General features: G+C 54.2%; 1 protein-coding gene across 1 annotated transcript; it reads right to left on the bottom strand.

The window, feature by feature from the left end:
* Positions 1 to 965: 965 nt before the first annotated feature.
* Positions 966 to 19,609, bottom strand: ZP1 (zona pellucida glycoprotein 1). Its single transcript, XM_060019714.1, is given in 20 exon segments — positions 966 to 1,120; positions 1,384 to 1,455; positions 1,458 to 1,494; positions 1,583 to 1,755; positions 3,636 to 3,732; positions 3,735 to 3,763; positions 3,766 to 3,782; positions 3,842 to 4,031; positions 4,111 to 4,178; positions 4,180 to 4,313; positions 5,460 to 5,558; positions 6,048 to 6,235; positions 6,715 to 6,774; positions 6,777 to 6,853; positions 7,170 to 7,253; positions 7,255 to 7,313; positions 7,519 to 7,640; positions 8,422 to 8,440; positions 17,938 to 18,121; positions 19,476 to 19,609. Coding segments are annotated over 20 exon segments (1,998 nt in total).
* Positions 19,610 to 21,217: the final 1,608 nt, after the last annotated feature.

Genomic DNA, 21,217 nt, shown 5'->3' with positions numbered 1-21,217 from the left:
TATTCGACCAGTATCCTGAAAACAGAAAAGATGGAGCTGGCCAGGGCTGGAGAGTGCCTGCATGGTGTCAAGGCCACGGGCCTGACTCAAGCACTGTGGTTCCCTTTACGCCACTTCTCTAACTCACGCCCTACCAAAGGCCAGAGAGGTATCTGAAACCAAGTTTCACTTCCCCACCAGATTCTCCAGCAGCCAGCTGAACCCAGCCCATTCCGCCTAGGTTGGGTTACCTTTCCCACCCTAGAAGCTCTACATGGCAGCAAAGAGCTTTCCAGACCAACAAGTCAGAGATGAAGGTCCGTGTCATACACGAGCAGACGGTCGGCAGCACAGCCAGCACTGGTACTGACCTGTCTGCCACTATGGCATCAGGCAGCATCAGGGCCAACAGGCTGCCGTTCAGCCTGTGCCGACCATCCCCGTGTGGACCAGTCCCAGGGGCCAAGTGAGTGGGAAGGGGGGCTGGTGAGGGGAGGAGTAGCCAGCGTCCTCTATGGGAGGCTGGGAGGCTCGAGGGGGCCTGGGAGGAGCTTGTTCAAGTCAAGGTTAGTTCTTTCGGCCCCGGGAGCTCTGGATTCCCTCATCCATGATGGCATGGTGGCATGCTTCGAGGACGCCCAGTCAGAACTCCTGTGGCTGTGAGAAGGTGACAAGCCCTCACAGGCCATTAGCCCCGCCAGGCTCCCGATTCCCAGCTACTGCTGTTCTCTGACTCTGCCGTGAGTTGACCTCCCCCTACCTTCTCGTCCTGCTTTCTCTGCCTGGAACGCTGCCTGTCCTTGCGGAGAGGCGAAGTCTCCTAAATTCAGTCCTGCAAGGCATTGGACGGTACCCAATAATAGAGGCCGCAATTCTGGAAGGACAGAGCTGCCTCTGAAGCGCAAGTGTCTAAGCTGAGAATAATTCTGTCTAGTCACCACAAGTAGCTTTTCCACACCTGCTTTCACTAGGCTTGAAACAAGGGTCTATTCAGCCTGTTCACCTTCTGTTGCCTTCCAGGAGCTTCTGGGCTTGGCCTGGTTCAGGTCCACAAAGACGCCAACCCCTCGGACCAGGGCAACAGCCAACAGCAAAAGAATTCCCCAGAGGCGAGGTCTTGGGTTGCAGCTCATGGTGGAACCTGCCAGACAAAAGGGATCTGAAGGATGGCAGGGCTGGGCAAGGGCCCCTCCAACTCTCTCCCCAAACCCCAGCCCTTGGGAATCACACTGGGCAGAGCTGAAGCTGCCCTTTTGCAGATGAGGTGGACCCCGGCTAGCTTCGCTTAGTTCCCCAATGAATTCAGTTACACCATCTCCTGCCCTCACGATAGCCAGAGCTTCCCCATTTTGTCAGCGCACCCTGGAGGGCCAAGGCCTGAGGGGCCTGCCCACAGCCTCATACCTGCAGGCCCCAGCGTAGACTCCCACCTGTAGGAATCCTCAAAGCCCAGTGGCCCAGGAGAGCTCACCATGCTCTGGGCCTGGCAATGTCATTGTGGTGACCTGAGGCTCACTGCCATCCTGCTCCCCACGTGGCTCAGAAGCCAGGAACAGGCCTGCAGACACGAAAGAACAAAGAACCCCCCTATTTTGTCCTCCACCCTGGACTCACCTGCAGCCCCAGAGCTACATGTGGTCGAGTAAGTCTTTAGCCCTGAGGGGCAGCAGGCAGAGGTGCCGCAAAGGAAGTAAACCTGGCGGGATGAGGATAAGATCAAGGCATGGGGCTGGCTTAGAGCCCTGGGCACGAAGCACTGAGGCAGGGACATGGCGTCTGGAACCCAGCCAGGTCCACACTGCTGCCGGCCAGGCAGGAGGCAAGAGATCTGGGCATGCTGACCAGCCCAAGTCCCACGAGTTACAGAGTCATAGGTGCTGCTTCCCAACTTGGAATCTGTGCCTCCCTCGTTCTGGATGGCTCACGTCTGCAGTAGTGGACCCTGCGGGAGGGAACCGCTCTGCCGTGTAGAGCCCTGGCCCCGGCCTTCAGAGTCCCCCTGGGAGGGCCGACTTGCTCCCTTTGCCACCCGACAGATGGGGAGAGGGGATTCCGAGGACGTGGTGTTAACTGGGCAGCAGGAGAGCAGATGTCTGGCGCCCTCTCTTCCTGGCCCTCAATGACCAATGACTGGGGGGCAGGGTTGGGGGGGGCGGGTTACCATGGCTTCCAGAAACACAAAGCCACGGGCAGCTCCCAAAAGGTGTAGAAGCAGCGACTTCCCTGGTGGTCCAGTGGGTAAGACTCCACACTCCCAGTGCAGGGGGGCCGGGTTTGATCCCTGGTCGGGGAAATAGATCCTGCATGCGTGCCGCAGTGAAGATCCTGCGTGCCGCAACTAAGGCCTGGCGCAGCCACAATAAATAAATAAATAAAGGAGTAGAAGCAGGAGGAACTGACCTGAACCGGCACCCAGCAGCGTAACCAGCAGGCACCCCTTCATCCAGCAGGCGGGGGTCTCTTGGCTCAGGAAGAGGCACGCAGCTGAGCAGGTTAGTCAGCTACCCTCCCAGGTGCTAACCAGTGACATCTGTCTACATCTGATGGAATGTCATGCCTCTATTTAGAATATATAGAGGGCTTCCCTGGTGGCGCAGTGGTTGAGAATCTGCCTGCCAATGCAGGGGACACGGGTTCGAGCCCTGGTCTGGGAAGATCCCACTTGCTGCGGACCAACTGGGCCCGTGAGTCACAACTACTGAGCCTGCGCGTCTGGAGCCTGTGCTCCGCAACAAGAGAGGCCGCGATAGTGAGAGGCCCGCGCACCGCAATGAAGAGTGGACCCCGCTTGCCTCAACTAGAGAAAGCCCTCGCACAGAAACGAAGACCCAACACAGTCAAAAAATAAATATAAAAATAAATTTTAAAAAAAAGACTGGGAAATATTTTTAAAATATATATATAGAGAGAGAGATCTGTCTATATTAAGGTGAAAGATTTATATTGTTCAGTAGAACGACAGTTAAACAGTAGTGTGTGGCCTGTGGTGCCATTTATAGAATATGTAGAAGATCCTAAATGTATCCATACTTACCTTCCGCAGAAGCTGAGTTATAAAAATTCAAAGCAGAGGGACTTCCCTGGTAGTGCAGTGGCTGAGAATCCGCCTGCCAGTGCAGGGGACATGGGTTCGAGCCCTGGTCCGGGAAGATCCCACATGTCGCGGAGCAACTAAGCCCGTGCACCACAACTGAGCCTGTGCTCTAGAGCCCGCGAGCCACAACTGCTGAGACTGCATGCCACAACTACTGAAGCCCACGTGCCTAGAGCCCAAGCTCCGCAACAAGAGAAGCCACCGCAGTGAGAGGCCCGCACGCAGCAACGAAGAGCCAACGCGGCCAAAAATAAAACTAATGAATTAAAATAAAATTCAAAGCAGAATTATGCTGAACACATCATTTCTAGAGTCAGAAGTGAGGCCACTCTGGAGCACCATGCCCGGCTCAGGTTAGGGTTGATTGCCTTCACGATCCGGCATTTTCCTTCCTCCCTCTGGAGTGGTTTGCAGGTCGGGGCTCACTGCCCTGCACAGCACTCAGGAAGACCAAGCCCCGTCCGGAGACCTTTGTCCGCATTAGCTCGCAGGGGGCTGGAGGGATTCGGTGACCCGCTCATCCCAGCTTAGCAGATGGGGAGCAGGCAGGAAGAACACATGCTTCTGAGTGGTCCCCCGCAGCCCCTCCAGGAGCCAGTGTCCAGGGGGGCGAAGGCGGCAACAGTGAAGCACTGGTAGTGAGAGTGGCAGGGCAAAGCTACCCTTCCAAGGCCATCATTCAGGTCCTGAGCTGTCACCGAAAGGACACCTGGGGAGGAGAGAAGTCAAGGAGGGGGAGGGGAGGGGCAGATCCAGCACCACCGCCACTCACCCGACTGGATGGGCCACTGAGGATACTGGAAGGGGTTGGCGCTGGGAGCGGCCCAGTGCTTATGCAGCACCAAGACCAGCATGGGGTCTGTCCTCTGCAGGAGCCAGACCTCCATGGGGTCAGACTCTTGAAGCAGCCCCACAATGGGGTGGTCCCTCTCCCTGTGGTAGGAACTAGAAGCCTTGTCTGCAGGGAGAGGGGCTCATGAACTTCGTTTGGCTGTATGTCTGGGAAGTGGGGGTGGGTAGAGAAAGCACAGGGACACCGTACCCTTTTCCCTTGTCGATCTGCAGCTGAAGCCTCAGGGGGCTGTACTGGGTCACAGTGGCTGGATGGGGGAGGAAAGCGGGACGCCTGGAGGGGCAGGAAGTCACTGGCATTGAAGACACAGTGGATGTGAAGCCTGAAGTCCCAGTTGGAGAGGATGGAGGAGAGAAGACACAGAATCAGCGCATGCAGATCACTGTACTGTGTGGATGCGACATACGAGGCTTTGTCCAGGGGGCGGATGGACGCTACCTGCAATCACCTGGGTGATGTGCATCGTTGCCCGTCCTCTGCCCACCACGTCTTGTCTTCTCGGGACAGTTCGAGCCTGCTGTGCCAGGCCATCTTCTAGATGGAAAGGCTGGAGCCCCATGGGGCTGACAGATGCCCACCCTGTTCGGAAAGCTCTGTCATCTCACAGACCCGGGTTTGAATCTTATCAGCATTTACTGGCCGGTTAACCTAAGCCTCAATTTCTTCATTTGCACAATGGCGCTGACCCCCTCCCTCCAAAGGCTGTGCTTAAGGATCAAGTGAGGTCACGAGATAGCGCGCTGGGGTCATCCTTGTCCTTGCAGTTGTGGCTGGTCTGCCACTGGGTCCCGTGCGCCTGGCTGGCCTGCGTGGCACTGCACACACCCGGTGGGGGTAGGGGCAGGCCGGCACCCGGGGATGTTCTGTAAGAAGAGCTGACCCACCCTACCCCAGCTCCTGAGCGCTCGACCTTCACTTCTACTTGTGGCAGAGCCCTGGGTTCAGGCCTGGGCCGGTGCCCTTGGGGAGGACGTCCTACCAATGGAGACCAGGGCCTGGCACAAAGAAGGTGTCAGTACACACGAGTGGTTCCACCCTGACCGGAAGGCCTTTCCTCTGCAGGGCCCTCCAGCTCATTCCTGATGGCCTACAGCTGTTTCCCCTTACGCTCCCCTTCTGTGATGAATTCTGGCTAGCTCCCGTAGCTGTTAAATCCTGATGTCCAAAACGTGACAGATTTGTCCCCGGTCCCCCTGGGAATACATAACATTTTAAAGGAAAAGACATTTGAATCCTGACGCCAGCAGCCTGCCCCAGCCCTCATGGCAGGAAGGGTGGGAAAAAAAGACATCTGGAAACCCACTCAGTGCCAAGCACAGAATTCCTACACCCCGTGGTTACCATATTAGTTCAGGCTGAGGTTGGCGCCTGGCGCCTGGGGTTCAGAGACAGGTGTGACAAGCTCAGATGTCCTCAGGGGTTACCCCTTGGCATCCTGGGCTCCTGGCTCGTTTTGCCACCTGAGTCAGCAGGTGCCGGTGGCCCCTTTCAGTGAGGGGTTCTCCCTCAGCTCCCCCCCACCCCACCCCGTACCCTCAGGGCTTCAGCCCCAGCCATCTCCTGCCTCATCTGCGGCTTTGTAACCTCCGAGATCAGGAGGTGGCGACGGTCAGGCACAGCCTTGGCTTCTTCCTGGGACCTGGAAGGGGACTTTTCAGCTTCTTGAGGCTTGGTTTCTCAGCTCAGTTCCTGGAGGGATAAAGGTGAGGGCTCTTGAGGACTCCGGCCCTCTCAGGCCCGGCTGTGGCTTCCGCCTGCCAGGCGTGGGCAGGCCTGATCTAATGCTCACATCAGCTCTGGTTGAGAGGCGTTGCCCCGGCCTGGGGGGCCGGTGGTGCTGGGAAGAGGTAAGTAGTCATCCGAGGTCACACCGTGGGTGATGGCAGAGCTTGGCCGTGACCCCAGATGGCTCCAAAGCCTGTGCTCCCTTCACACCCAAGCCCGCGGCCCAGCCTGTGTGAGGAAGGCGCCGTCCCACATGATGGAACCGTGTGGCCCCATCCAGATGCCGATGTGGGACACCAACTGGTTCTGCTGGATGCTGTCCACCTGTAGGAAGAGACAGCTGGGCGAGGCCCTCCCAGGGGGTGGTCATGGGCACCAGTGTGGCCCCCACTCTACCTGGACTGTGGTGTCACAGCAGGTGAGAGGGCCAGCCGTGGACACCACGGAGGATCCCGCCTCCTGGTTGGGGAGCAGCTGGGGGGCGGTGCAGACCAGTTGGACATTGATTGGCGTCCTGCACACCAAGGCTGTTTCGCGGGACACCACCAGGACGAAGTGACTGTTTCTGAAGCACTGGACAGTCACTGGGACGAAGGCAGATCAAAGAGGAGGGTCAGTGCCTTGGGGTTCAGGGTCCATCATAAACACGGTGTGGGGAGGGCCTGGGCGACCGTCAGCATTTGAGGGCTGACCTGGCTCCTCTCACTGCCCTTTCTTGCAGTGGTAACTCCAGCAAAGCCTTCACAGACCAGACTTTCTCATGCAGGCAACAGACAGGCAAACTACACTCTAAAAGTAGGGTCACCATTTAATTTATCCTCCACGCTGGAATGTTCTAGATCTACGGGTAGGGGGACATGTAAAGACAGATTAACTGTTATCAGGCTGGGGCAGGTGGTCACCACGTCTAAAGATCTCTTCTGCGGTCCATTCTGGGGGCCAGGCTCTCCTGGGAACGGGGCGAGGAGCAGTTTCATCACTGGTGAGTGGGGTCGGGGAGGAAGCCCTCCTATTCCTTCAGCATTCAGGGGACAAGGGCCTTGCTTGGTTTGGAAAGTGGCACCTGTGTTGCCATAGTAACAGGGACCCTCTCTGGTGTTGTCAAGACAGCAGCCAGCTGACGGGCTTCCTTTGAACTTCTTCTCACTCTGCGGGAGATGTGCCTGGAGGCCACCTGGCACTGTTCCTGAGTCAGAGGGTACCTAGGGCTGGGGACAAGCGTGGTGAGGACATGAGAAGGAGCCATGTGGGCTGCAGACCTCCAGAGAATGGAGGGCAGTGGCCTCGTAGAGCCCAGCAAAGGGCTGTCAGGTCCCCCGATCCTCAGGAGGTCTCCCGACAGAGTGTGCGCACATGGAGGACTCCTCCGTACCTCCGTAAGCTGGCTTGTCAGCGGCTCCCCACCGTGTTCCAAGGTGCCCCGCTGGGGTCGAGCTAGGGTGGGGTGGATGGGTCCAGGGACCGTGAGGCAGGGGTTAAATGGGCTAAGCTGTCCTCTGGAGTAGGCGGAGGGGATGCGGATGAGGGGCAGGAAGTGAGAATGTGGTGGGTGGTGCCAGGTGGGAGTCTGGAGTCCAGGTGTGATCAGGTTTGGGACAGATGATCAGAGTGACCACTGGGCTGCACAGCTTCCATGAACACCCTCAGGTGGGAGCGCCCATCCTACAGGAGAGAGGGCGACGGGAGCAGCATCCGGGCAGAGGAAGGATCAGTGCCCAGGACTTAGCCTTCCTCACCCACCAGCCCGCGGAGTGGCCTTGGCTTCTGATGTGTCCCTGGTCCTGGAGGGGCCTCTCTAGCCTGACACTGTGTTAGGGCAAGCTGGTTCCCAGCCGTGGGGTCTCCCCCAGAGCAGTGAGAGCCCTACCTTCTCCAGCACATGGCAGTCTTTGTAACTGGCAGAAAAAGACCGCGGGCCCCTGGGGCTCGGCGGTCACCCGTGATGACAGATGGAGCAGCTGTTCACCTCAGACGGGTTCCCAAATTCATCTGGGATGGGGAGAGGGGAGACAGGGATGGAGGGAAGGAGTCACGGATGCTGAAGGGGGAAGCCAGAGGCTGTTGGACTCTGCTGAGAAGACTCCCCACTCAGGAGAAGAAGTACCTCCTAGAGGTCTCCTGGGGGATTAAGGCCATTAATACCGCCGTGGCTGTCACCCATAACAAACAACGAGAACAGACAATTAGATACTGTGGCCTCCTGGCTGGGATCCTAAAACAGAAAAGGACCTTAGGTGAAAGCTAAGGAAATGGACTTTAGTTGTAACAATGTGTTAACATTGGTTCATTAATTGTAATAAATGTACCATCCTAATGTGAGATGTTAATTACAGGGGGAGCTGTGTGGGGTATATGGGAACTCTCTGTGCTATCTTCTCAGGTTTTCTGTAAATCTGGGACAGTTCTAAGAAATAAAGTCTATTAACATCAACCAGCCTGGTTCACAGACAGGGGCGCTTCGCACGCGCCCAGCAGGGTCCCAAGCCTTGCTTGTATTAGCTCATCAGGGGCCGTCCTCCGAGGGAGGGGCTGGCCCCGTCCTCAGTCCTCATCTCCTGGAAGCCTTACCGCAGGGTCTGGAGGAGCCCAGCTCGGCTAGCGTTAGTCCCCACAGGTCGTTATAATTCATAGCAGCAGGGAGAGCATGTGGCCTGGTAGGTAGAATCTGGTTCCAGCCCAGCCCCCTGGTCACTTTCTGGCTGTGACCTGGGACACATCATTTTTCTGAGCTTCGGTTTCCCGTTTGTGGATTGGGGTTGATATTGCTTACCTCGCAGGGTGACGGGAGACTGAAAGAGACAAATACTGGCGGTGATAAGTCATTTGTGACAATGACTGAACACTTGGTAGTGATCAACTTTTACTGCGGTTAGTGCCGAGGTGGGGGAAGCTCTGTGTGTTAAGGGCCCTGGGAGCAGAGCAGGTAGAGCCTGCGAACCCAGAGGCAGGGCAGTTTCTGGAGGGAAGGCTGCCTGAGCAGAAGCAGAGGCGCCAGTGGGCACAGGGGGTGCCGTCGGGGAGAGCGGTATTGTGCCGAAGCGGAGGGGATTTGGGGGGTGGGGAGGACAGGGCATAGAGAGGTGGGGAAACATCGGACTTAAGCTGGGCTGGGAAGGGGAGGAGATGTGGCTGGAGGGGGGCAGGGGCTGGTGAGGTGACCTTCCTGCGGGACGATGGGAGGTTTTCAACTTTTTATTTTGAAATACTTCCATTCTTACTGAAAAGAAGTTCCATATATCCTTCACCCAGATTCCTCAAACGTTCACTGTTAACTTCTTTTTACATTTGTTTCAGCGCTCACCTTCTCTCCGATTGTATGTACGCACGCACACACATACACACGCAATTTCTTCCATTATAGCGTGAGAGAGCTGGTTGCAGACGTGACTGACTCTGAACACTGCTGTGTGTATTTGTTAAAAAACAAGCAACCACAGTTAAAAGATCAAAATCAGGGATTCAACATTGGTATGACACAACTGTCTAAGCTATGAACCTTATTCAATTCACCTATTGTCCTCATGCTTTTACAGCAAAGGAGAAAGATTTTTTCCCAGGCCAGGTCCAGTCCAAGGTCAGGGTCATGTTCCCTGGGCCTCTTCCAATCTGGGACAATCCCTCTGTCTGTGTCTTTCATAGCGTGAATACTTTTGAGGAGTACAGGCCAGTTATTTTGCAGCATGGCCCTCATTTGGGTTTGTCTCGTGTTTCCCCCTGCTTAGACGCAGTTCATGCATTTTTGGTGGTGTATGGGTTGCTAGGGCCACCAAAACAAAATACCATAGACTTGGGGGCTGAAACAATAGAAATGTATTTTCTCACAGTTCTGGAAGTTGCAAGTCCAAGATCACGGTGTCAGAAGTTCGGCTTCTTCTGAGGCTTCTCTCCCCTTGGCTTGCAGGTGACTGCCTTCTCGCTAAGCCCTCACATGTGCGCATACACTCCTGGTGTCTCTTTATGGGTCCAAAATTCTTCTCCTTCTAAGGACACCAGTCTGATTGGATTAGGACCCACCCTAATGGCCCCATGTTAACTTCATAACTTCTTAAAGACCCCATCTCCAAATACAGTCACATTCTGAGGCACTGGGGATTAGGGCTTCAATATATGAATAGAGGCACAGTTCAACCCATAACAGGCAGCAACACCCCAGAGGTGATGTTGTGTCCTTCTAATTGCATTCAAACCAGAGGCTCATCATAGGCTTGTCCTATTACTGCTGATAGATCTTTGATCACTGGGTGAGATGGGGCTGGCCAGGTTTCTCCACTCTACAGCTACCGTGTTTCTCTTTGGAAATAGAAAGTATATTATGGGGAGATATTTTGAGACTACTTAATTATCCCGCCTCTCAGCAAACATTCACCCACTGGTGTGCTGGTTCTCCAATCCATCATTCCTTCTGTCAATACATTGCTTCGCATTCTGTTGTAACAGAGAGCTTTCCCTGATGGGGGATTTTAGGTGCCAGGGAGAACACCAGACAGAGGAGTTGAGAGACCTGGATTCTATCCTGCATTCACCTCTCAGGAGCCAAGGGACCTTCCCCATCTGTAAAATAGGCATGGAATTAGATAATACTCAGAGAGGTGTTTTCTAACGGATCACGGACCTTACTCATGAGGAAGGCGTCTCTCCCAAGTCCCTGGAAAGGCAGAGAAAGAGCAGGGGATCTTCCTCATGGCCAAGGGCAGAAGGATGCCTTCGAGAAAAGTGGTGCTGAGCTGTCCTGGAGAGAGAGGGCCCTGAGACCTTGGTCATGACTCTACATTCTCGCAAAGACTCACGGGCACCAGAGCTCATCTGCCCGATGCTGGGTGGCCTCAGCCTGCAGCGGTTTGAAGCAGGGTTTCAGTTCCCAGCCAGGGATTGAGGTCAGGTCACGGCAGTGAGAGCGCTGAATCCTAGTCACTAGACCACAAGGGACAAGTGGCCAGTTACAAAGCCCTGGCCCATCAGCTGTGTAGAGACGAATTTCCATATAGAGATGGAAAGTAGTGAAACAAGTAAAGTGTTTATTAGGAGGAAAAGGGTTACGTGTGGATAAACACACGGGCGGGCTGAGAGAGAGAGAGAGAGTCATGCATGCCCTTGTGATAGTTTGAATCACTTATATGGGGCATTCCTTCCCGGTTTCCTTTGACCAATCATCTTGCTTTGCCTGGTTCTGAGGCTGTATTTAGTTTATCTCAGAGTCCTCCCACGTGTGCACACGCATCTCTTAGCCAAGATGGATTCTAGCGAAGAGAGCTATGGGTAGGTTGACATCACTTACTATGAGATGATGCCCCCTCCCTTTTGACCTCTGAGGAGCCTTTCTGCACATGTAGAGTTGGGAAGGACTCCTTGACTTCAAGAATGAGGAATATTTGGTCTTTTATCTCTTTTCTGGGCACGGCTCAGCTATTCTTTTTTTTTTTTTTTTTTTTTTTTGCGGTACGCGGGCCTCTCACTGCTGTGGCCTCTCCCGTTGCGGAGCACAGGATCCGGATGCGCAGGCTCAGCAGCCATGGCTCACGGGCCCAGCCGCTCCGCGGCACGTGGGATCTTCCTGGACCGGGGCACGAACCCGCATCCCCTGCATCGGCAGGCGGACTCTCAACCACTGCGCCACCAGGGCTATAGCTAAGGGCTATTCTTTTGCTCCTCATCTTGGAGTATCTGTTGCAGGCAACAGACTCTGGCTGCTCAGCCTGGGGCCCATCTATCTCCTGCCTCAAGCCTGAAGCTCCAATGCTCACCCATTAGAGACCTTGGGAAAGTCACCTACCGGCTTGGTGACTCCATTTCCTCATCTGTATAATGGGGCTAATAAGGGCACAGAACTTGTAGGGTTGCTCTGAGGATTAAATAAATAACCCATGTAAAGCAATGAGAACAATCTGCATGTGGTAATCATTTGAACGTGATAGTGATGAGAACCACCATAATTTTTTATGGTTGAGGACAGAGGGTCAGATCAGGGTGACTTGACCTAGAACCTTGGCTTCCCTCTTGGCCTCTTTCTAAACCTCAGTTTGTTTATCTCTTTCTCACCTTTTTAAACTTAGTCCTTTTTATTTTTGAAAATTGGACTTGAGTTTCTGAATCTGTAAAGTGGGATTAAAAATAAGGTCAAGGGTCTGTCCTGGTGGTGCAGTGGTTAAGACTCCACGCTCCCAAGGCAGGGGGCCCAGGTTTGTTCCCTGGTCAGGGAAATAGATCCCACATGCATGATGCAACTAAGTGTTTACATGCCACAACTAAGGAGCCTGCCTGCTGCAACTAAGACCTAGTGCAATGAAATAAATAAATAAATATTAAAAAAAAATAAGGTCAAAGTCACTGAGGTTCTGAGAATTCCATGTCAGTTCTCCACCCCATCTGTTTTTTTGTTTTTTGTTTATTTTTGGTTGCACCAGAAGGCGGTGGAAATCCCCAGACCAGGGATCACAGATCAAGCCTGTGCCCCCTGCAGTGGAAGTGCGGAGTCTTAACCACTGGACCATCAGGGAAGTTCTCACCCAATCTGTTCTGCTAACAAAAGCCAGGGATGGAGGGAGGGTGCCAGTGGAGGAAGGGGCCTTTCTAGGCTGGAAAGACAAGGCTGCCGGGGAATGGGATACTGTGATTTATGATAAGAAATATATATTTGGTTTTTGTCCCCATCCTGGCAGAGCTCCTAAACACACTTGGAATTTCCTGGGAGGAGAGCAAAACAAAGGTGTCTTTTGTAATGTTGTTGAGGTTCCTTTAGGAAGGCACCTAGCGACGGGGGCTTGCTGCCAAGGGAACCAACCACATGGTTAGAGGATTAGAACGCATCCCCCCTTCCCCACCTCTTGGGAGGGAAGAGGGGCTGGAGACTGAGGTCAATCACCAACAGCCAATGATTCAATCAATCATGTCTATGTAGTGAAGCCACCATAAAACCCTCAAAGGACGACGTTCAGAGCTTCCACTTTGGTGAACATGTGGAGATATGGGAAGAGTAGCACCGAGAGAGCACGGAGGCTCTGCGCCCCTCCCGTACACCTTACCCTGGGCATCTCTTCCATCTGGCTGTTCCTGAAAAACGTTTCTCTGAGATCTGTGAGCTGTTCTAACAAATTAATCAAACCCAAGGAGAGGGTCGTTGGAACCTCAGACGGATAGCCAGTTCAGATCAGAAGAGGTGACACCTGGACTTGTGATTGGTGTCTGAGTAGGGGGAGGGGACAGTCTTATAGGACTGAGTCCTTACCCTGTGGAATCTGATGTTATATCTCCGTGGAGATAGTGTCAGAATTGAATTGCAGGCCACCCAGCTGGTGTCATGGGGAAAAAACCCCACACAAAATCATAGGGACCAAAGCATGTACGGGACCCAGCAGGAAGCAGGTCACCTCACCCCAGGGGCTTGCAGACAGACCCAGGGGAAGCCCTAGCCATGGTCCCTGTGTCATGGGGAAGAACAAATCTGACTCCATATTGGATCTGTTTCTTCTACTTTAACCTTTGTATTCTATTGCTTTTGCTACAAGTTAATCACTAAAGGGATTTTGCCTATAAGCTTCAATTATACATAATGGCCCATCTCTGGGAACCCTGCCACCCAGGTAATGAGTGTTAAGCTAAAATCCCTTTGTTTAGCCCACAGGAAACATCCTGACCGAGCCCACCTGTGAATGGCTGTAGGAAAGAAGAAATTAACACATCCCCTCTGGAGTCTGGCTGGAACCAGGAAGTGTTCGACTTTACACACACCCCCCACACACACACCTTTTGGTATAAAAGAAGCCTGAGTTCTAACTCAGGCAAGATGATCCTTTGGGACACAAGTCCACCATCTTCTTGGTCTCCTGGCTTTCTGAATAAGTCGCTAGGCCTTGCCCCAACAATTGGTCTCTCAGTTTACTGGCCTGTCCCGTGGCAAACAGTACGAACTTGGACTTGGTAACACCTGTGGATCCTGCTGGCTGCAGAGATGCTTCCCGGAGCTCGTGGAGCATGTTTAACAGCAGAAAGTCAGCCCTACTTATCCTGCAGAGCTGATGACAATGAACCTCAGAGAGTCCAGTCATCTGGGAAGTGCTGGGTTCTGGTGCTGGAGCACCTTCTTCTTCTTCTTTTTTTTTCCTGGTTTATTTATTTTTTACTTATTTATTTATTTGTTTAGGCTGCACCACGTGGCATGCGGGATCTTAGTTCCCTGACCAGGTATCAAACCCATGCCCCCTGCAGTGGAAGCATGGAGTCCTAACCACTGGACTGCCAGGGAAGTCCCTGGAGTACGTGCTTCTGAGTTCCAGCTCTTCTGCCCACTGGCTGAGTGGCCTTGCCTGGGCCACTCAACCTCTCTGTTTTCTTCTCTGGGAGTAAGATAACAGTCCCTACCATCCTGGATTATCTGGGTGCAGCATATATATGTAATGCATATAAAAAATATATATGTATATATTTTTTGGTGAGGATTAACTGGTATACATGTGGGTCTGAGAAAAGTTATTAGTTAATAATAACAGAGAGTTACTAGTCCCCAGGGTTGTACCCACCACAGGTGAAAACAGAGTCTGGGAGAATTGCATCAGGCCATGAGTAACAGTGGACCCGGATTGGTCACCGTGAGGAACTGGGGGTTCTTTTTGGGTCTAATCTCCAATACTAGAGACTCACACTGTGCAGCAAACGTTCACTGAGAGCCCTCCCACATGTCAGGCCCTCTGCTTGGCTTTGGTGATGAGGAGATAAAATAGGAACTGTCTCTGTCCTCCAGTTGCTCGTGATAAGGGTGGGGAACAGTTGTGTGAAAGTTACCATGGAGGGCAGAGGTGCAGAGGCAGGGGTGTGGGAGGTAGGGTCTGAAAGGCTCAGCAAAGTCTTCCCAGAGGAGGTAACCTCTGAGCAGCATTTTGAAGGATGAATAGGAGTTCACAGAGAGGCCAAGGGAGGAAGTGGTATTCTAGAGCAGGGAGCAAACAGCACAAGGGAACAGAAACAGCCTGGTATGTACAGGGTGTGGGGCTGCAGTGACGAATGCTGACTGATGATAGGAGGTGACTAGGGAGAAGCAGAAATGAAGGTGGAGGCACAGGCAGGGCCAGATCACTGAGGGGCTTATTGGCCATGTGAGGAGCTAAGCCTCCACCTGTGGGTGATGGTGGCATTAGGGTGCTCCACCCGGTGCAAGGTGTCATGTGGGGTCCTGCCCCTCTGCCGTGTGTGGCCAACTCCAGGGCCTCCCACGTACGGGAAGCTGGAGGGTTCCAGGGCATGCCTCACCTGCTTCCTGTTGTGCATCTCACTTCCTGTTTTATTGACTATTTAAAGAGGACAGAAATGAACATGAAAGCCTGCTTCCTAAGGCAGGGCCGGAGGGAGAAAGCCCTCCTGGGCTTGGCGCCATGGCTGGGGAGTAGTTGGCCCATTCCCTTGACTGTTCGTTAAACACACTTGATGCCATGATCATTCTCTTGGGAGCCCAGAGACACTGATGATCACAGAAAGGGGTCTTGCCATAGAGAATGGACTTGAGGACACGGGGTGGGGGAAGGGTAAGCTGGGGTGAAGTGAGAGAGTGGCATGGACATATATACACTACCAAACGTAAAACAGATAGCTAGTGGGAAGCAGCCACATAGCACAGGGAGGTCAGCTCCGTGCTCTGTGACCACCTAGAGGGGTGGGATAGGGAGGGAGATGCAAGAGGGAGGAGATAGGGGGATACATGTATATGTATAGCTGATTCACTCTGTTATAAAGCAGAAACTAACACACCATCGTAAAGCAATTCTACTCCAATAAAGATGTTAGGAAAAAAAAAAAGAAAGAAAGGGGTCTTGCAAGATGAGTGGGGGAGGGAAGAGGCATTCCAGGCAGCAGCAGCCGCGAGTGCAGAGGCTTGGAGGTGAGCCGAGAGGAATGGGGCAGGGACTGGTGGGCGGTGTGCTGGATCCCGAGAGGACTTGAAGGCTCTTTGAGAACCTGGACAGTTCCCACAGGCAGCAGAACCCTGGTTCGTCTCCTCCAGGGCAGTACGTGTGGTTGATGGGGAGACAGACCTGACTTTGGCTCTTTCAGGCTCTGATGTCAAGTTGCAAGCCATGGAGAAGGCTGTGCTTCAGGGCCTATGGCCTGTGCTCTGGGGTGGCTGCATCTTTCTCCAGGTCCTGGGGGGGGGGGGGTCACTGGACAGCCCTCCCTCCCCCCCCCAGTGCCACCAGGACCCAGCTGCCACTCCCCGCTCCGAGTGCACCAGATGCAAGGAACCCGAGTTCTCCATCCCAACCAAACCAGCAGCATCAGCATGCTCTGGGGAACTTGCCAGGAATGCAGATGCCCAGGCCGCACCCCCAGACCCTCTGGATCGCACGCACTAGGGGTGGGGGACCCAGCAGTCTGGACGTCACAAGCCCTCCAGTAGATTCTGAGGCACATTCAAAGTGGGACTGGCTGGTCTATTTGCCAAGGCCCTGATCACGTCACTCTCCTCCGGACTCCGAGCGCCACACGGGCCCATTTGGCAGCCTGGCTGTCCTCCTGCCTACAGTGCCCGCCCGACACTGCGAAGGGCTCTGCAGGGTTCTCTGATCGCATCTTCTCCTGGAGGCGCCTGTCCTCTGCTTTCAGCCAGGGAGCCCCAGCTCAGAGTCCCCACGGCTCACGAGACTTTTTCTCTCGAGTGTCTGGTGCGGAACATCCTCCCCGTGCCACCTCCTACCCCAACTCCAACTCCTTCCCGCCCAGGCCACCTCTGTGTGGAGCCTGAGGGACTTGTGTGGGAAGCAGTTTACACCGTGGGAGTGCAGCCAAGGGCCCCACAGGAACAACATCCCTGCCTCCTTGTTTAGAAAATGCCTTAGGGCGCTGCTGGTCTGGAGTACTTTCTTCCTTTGTTTTAGTAACTTTTCATAAATTGTCCTTGGGGATGGTTGGGAGACAGTCACCACAGTGATTACAGGATTGGAAATGAGGGTTGGGGGAAGGGGCAGAGGAGTGAGCGTTGCAGGTGAGCAGGGCTGCCATCAGGGCTTGTGCAGACTGTTCACTGCTCAAGGGTACCTGGTGGAGGGGGTGAGGGAGGGCTGAGAGCCAGGAGGAGGGCTGGACCCCACCCCAAGCCTGATGCCCTAGAGCTAAGGTATGTTATAGGAGGAAAGGAGGGATTCTTCTTGTTGTTTTTTTTTTGGCCGCACCACGTGGCATGCGGGATCTTTGTTCCCCGACCAGGGATCAAACCCATGCCCCGTGCGTTGGGAACATGGAGTCTTAACCACTGGACTGCCAGGGAATTCCCAAGCGGGGATTCCTTCTAAGCCCAAAGAGCAGTCTGTGCACCACTTTGGGGCAGGGACCGTGCAGAAGGAGCACCTTTAAAAAAATTCATATTTTATTGCTGTGAAGTTACTTGCCCAAGGTCACCTGCCACACTCCGCTGCCTGCATGGCCTTAGAGGATGTCTATGGCTCAGCAGGTTGGGTGTGGAGGGGGGTAGATGGGGATGAAGGTACTTTCCCCCGAGTGGAACGGAAACATCTATCTAGGGAGGGCTGTAGGCACGTGTCTTCAGAAGACGGAGACCCTCTGTCACTAAGAGGAAAGGGGACGTTGCCCTAGTGCTACTGATTTGTTTAATCAAGGCTCTTACTGATCCTCCGTCTTGGACGACAGCGAGCAATAGTTTCCCCGTCACATTCTTCACTCAGGATTGCAGTCTGTCAGCAAATGTATCCAGTGCCAGGCCCTGAATTAAGTCTGTACCAAAATGGAAGAGTTTTGTGGAGTCAATCCTATGGGGGTGCCCTGGCCCTGATCTGGGGGTACTGAGTTCTTAACATGTTTTGAGTATCCTGGTGGCTGGGATGCTGAGGTTGGAGGAAAGGTCCCAGGAATCTTGGTCAGCGAACAGGAGTGAAGACTTAGGCAACAGGTCAACGCAAATGTGTCCAGTTCAATCATCTCATCCATGGGCTCCGAGCCCAGCCCATTTCATTATTATTATTATTATTATTATTGGCTGCACCACATGGCTTGTGGGGTTTTTAGTTCTCTGACCAGGGATCAAACCTGGGCCCTTGGCAGTGAGCTCGTGGAGCTCTAACCACTGGACTTCCAGGCAATTCGCAGCCCATTTAAAATAAAAGCTGTATTGCCTTTGCCCTGCAGCCTATACCCATTTTTCCCCAAGAGGGAAGAAACCTGATTTTTATGAGTACCTACTGTGTGCTGGATGCTTTGTGAATGAGGACACCTCACTCAGCCTGGGAGGTGACACTGTCGCTCTGGTCACAGATGGCCAAGTGGGGCCCGGCAAGGGGAAGTGGCTTACCTCCCAGCTGGGCATGCGGGCAGCATGGACAGCCAGGCCTGTGTTCTTACCACGGCCCCGCCCTGCCTTCCTGGCCATAGAGCCCCTGGGGGCCCTCGCAGACGGGCCCCCCATGCTGCCCGGGCACATGGGAGGAGCCGCACCAGTTTCTTTCCTGAGGGTGATGGGGTCAGGGGTGGGCAGTCTAGGACAGTGGACAGACGGACAGGACGCCCTCCTCCTCACTTCTCCTACACACCTGTCGCTCTCAAAAGCACCCCCCATGCACACTAGGGCTCACACTTTCTGGCTCACACCTATGTCCCCATGTGCACTCGTACTTGACCTTGGGCTTTTGCAAAATCTCCTTCGTAAAGGGAGGTAGGATGAGCTGGGCTGCCGGCAGTTACATCCAGTCCGCATCAATGGAGATGGATGTTACTTGAACACCAGTGTGACAACTCACTCTCTAGCTGTCCCCGCCTCCCCCCACCCCACCCCTAAATACACACACACACACACTCTGGGGCTGACATCTATTTCCTCCCTCAGCCTCCCTCCCCTGCCTCTGCCTGCCCGCTGCCTGCAGAAGCTGACTGCCTCTGGGGCTGGAATCCTGTGCTCCCTCTGTGCCCAGGTAAGGAGACGGTGGCCCCAGGGCTGGGCAGCCTCAGTGCCCTCTCTGGACCCGGAAGAGAAGGCACAGTTTTATCAAAGGAGAGGGCTGTTACCAGCTAGGATGGCAGAGGGTTGGGTTTACCAAAGACTGCAGGGGACTTGCTGCTCTGAGGAGGAAAGGACTACATTTTCCTAGGGAGTAACTAGATGCCAGGTGCAGTGGTCAACCATTAAAGCTTCTCTTTCCAGACTCAGGAGCGGTCTGGGGGGAGGGTTACACGAGCAGCCTTCAGGTAAACGACCCAGGTGCACCCAGCCAGGAAGCCGAGGAGCTGGGATTCGAAGCCAGGTCTCTGACACCAAAAGCTGGTATTCTCTGACCCCAGCCCTCTGTCAAAGCAGGACCTTCGCTGCTGGGCTCCCTGAGAACGCGGGGAGGCTGGAGGCCGGACTCTGTCAGCCAGGAAGCCCATACTGGGTGCTTTGTGAATGAGGACACCTCACTCAGCCGGGGAGGTGACACTGTGGCTCTGGGCACAGACGGCCAAGTGGGGGCCGGCAAGGGGAAGTAGCTTACCTCCCAGCTGGGTATGCGGGCAGCATACTCAGCCCCCAGGGCACAGTCTGAGCATCCCCATGGGACTTAGATGGGGCTAAAGGGAATGTTTCAGCACAGAGAGGGGATGGCTCCTGTGTGTGTTTGCAGCTGAGGGACCCTGGGCAAGTTGCTGTGCTTCTCTGAACCTTTGTTTCCTCTTCTAAAAAATGCGGTCTCACAGGGTCATTGTGAATGTAATCACTCTGCAGACTCTAGAGCTTGGGAAATACGAGCATTTTCAGGGAGCACGGGGACAACAGCTCCCCTCCCCCCACCTGCATGTCCCCAGCTCCAAGCAGCTCACTTGTCAAGGAAATTCTAGTTTGATATCCGGCACCCTCACCCTACGAAGGACCGCGGTCCCTGGAGAAGGGTGTGGATTTTCTCATCCTGGCCAACAGTGCCTCCCGTGGAAAGACGAATACTGAAGAACACCTCCCCCCCCACCCCACTTTCCTTCTCTTCTTTCTCCGTCATCTCGTGCTTAGAGCAGAGGTAGAGGAAAGAGAACAGGCTGAGTGCTAAACTGTCCTTCCTCCACATGCCTGTGTTGTTCGGGAAGCTTTGGGTAAGTGATTTAAACACTTGAGTTTCAGTTTCCTCATCTGCAAAACGGGATGGAGAGAAGTACCAGCAGTTTTCTTCTAGAGCTGTAGCAAGAGAGTACCTACGTAAAGGATCTACCACAGTCCCTGGCATGTCATGGGGGGCCCAGGACAATCCGAGTTCCCACCCCCTGCTATCTGTCAGTCCCCACCTCCTGCAGGCAGCCTCCCACCCTGACCTCCTCTGCCCTCACTGATCTCCACTGGCTCCACATCAGATGGTCTCAGGTTATTTATTATTTTTTTAAAAAATAAATTTATTTATTTATTTTGGGCTGCGTTGGGTCTTCGTTGCTGCGTGCGGGCTTCCTCTAGTTGCGGCGAGCCGGGGCTACTCTTCATTGCGGTGCACGGGCTTCTCATTGCGGTGGCTTCTCTTGTTGCGCAGCACAGACTCTAGGTGCGCGGGCTTCAGTAGTTGTGGTGCGCAGGCTCAGTAGCTGTGGCGCATGGGTTTAGTTGCTCTGCGGAGTGTGGGATCTTCCCGGACCAGGGCTCGAACCCGTGTCCCCTGCATTGGCAGGCGGATTCTTAACCACTGCGCCACCAGGCAAGTTCCAGCCTCAGGTTCTTGATGAGGCTGTGGGTCTGCACATCTGGCCAGGGGCTGGCTTCTCCAGCGCTTAGCTGAGTAGTCGTTCAATAAATAGCTGTTGAATGAGTATGAACAGGGCTGGGTTTCCTGGGGCTGGCCGAGCGCCTGTGGCTGCCCCGGAGCAGGGGAGAGGTCTTTTGGCCCTACTGGGACTCCAGAGCCCAAATCTGGTAGTTCCTTCTGCCCAGCTCTCTCCCTGCTCTTATCTTATTTCCTCTTAAACTACCAAAGGAGGGGCTGGCTCCACTGCTTGCAGTCAACACTCGCAAGCAGCCACCGCTCTGGGAGCGAAGGGCCACAGGACGATCTGCAGAGAGGCAAGGTCCGGGGGTGCCGTGGGCGGGTGTGTGGGTGGGTCATCCCTTAAATGCACGGACTCCGCCTTCCATTCCCATCCTCCAGCCCAGCTGAATCCTCCTGCCCTTCAGGGGGGCCTCGCTCACACCCCAGTGCTCTGGGGATTGGGAAAAGGAGCCCTTCGTGGCCTGACCTTGGTTCCTATTTCTCCAAGTGATCTGAGGCCATCTGCTTAATGATAATCACGGCGCCACTGATGCAGTGCTTCCTGCACGCTTACTCTTGCTTGAAATGCTTATATATATTATTCATTCATTTAATTCAACAACCAACAACCCTATGACCTAGACCCTGTATGACAGCCATCCATGTTACGAGGAGCAAACAGGCTCAGAAAGGTTAAGTGTATTGCCCAAGGTTGCACAGCGAGCAGGTGGTGGGGCTGGGATGTCATCCCCCACCTTACTGCCCTTGCTCAACTTCATTGATCCCCAGGGGCCTCACCTATACCTGTCATGGGTCAGAGTCCCATCTCCTGGCCAGGGTTGCCCGTTTCCTGGCATTGCTCACCGCAGTGCCTCTTTCTCT

Source organism: Delphinus delphis, chromosome 8 (genome assembly GCF_949987515.2).
Source record: "Delphinus delphis chromosome 8, mDelDel1.2, whole genome shotgun sequence".
NCBI classification, from domain to species: Eukaryota; Metazoa; Chordata; class Mammalia; order Artiodactyla; family Delphinidae; genus Delphinus; species Delphinus delphis.
This window is presented reverse-complemented; position numbering and strand designations above follow the sequence as displayed.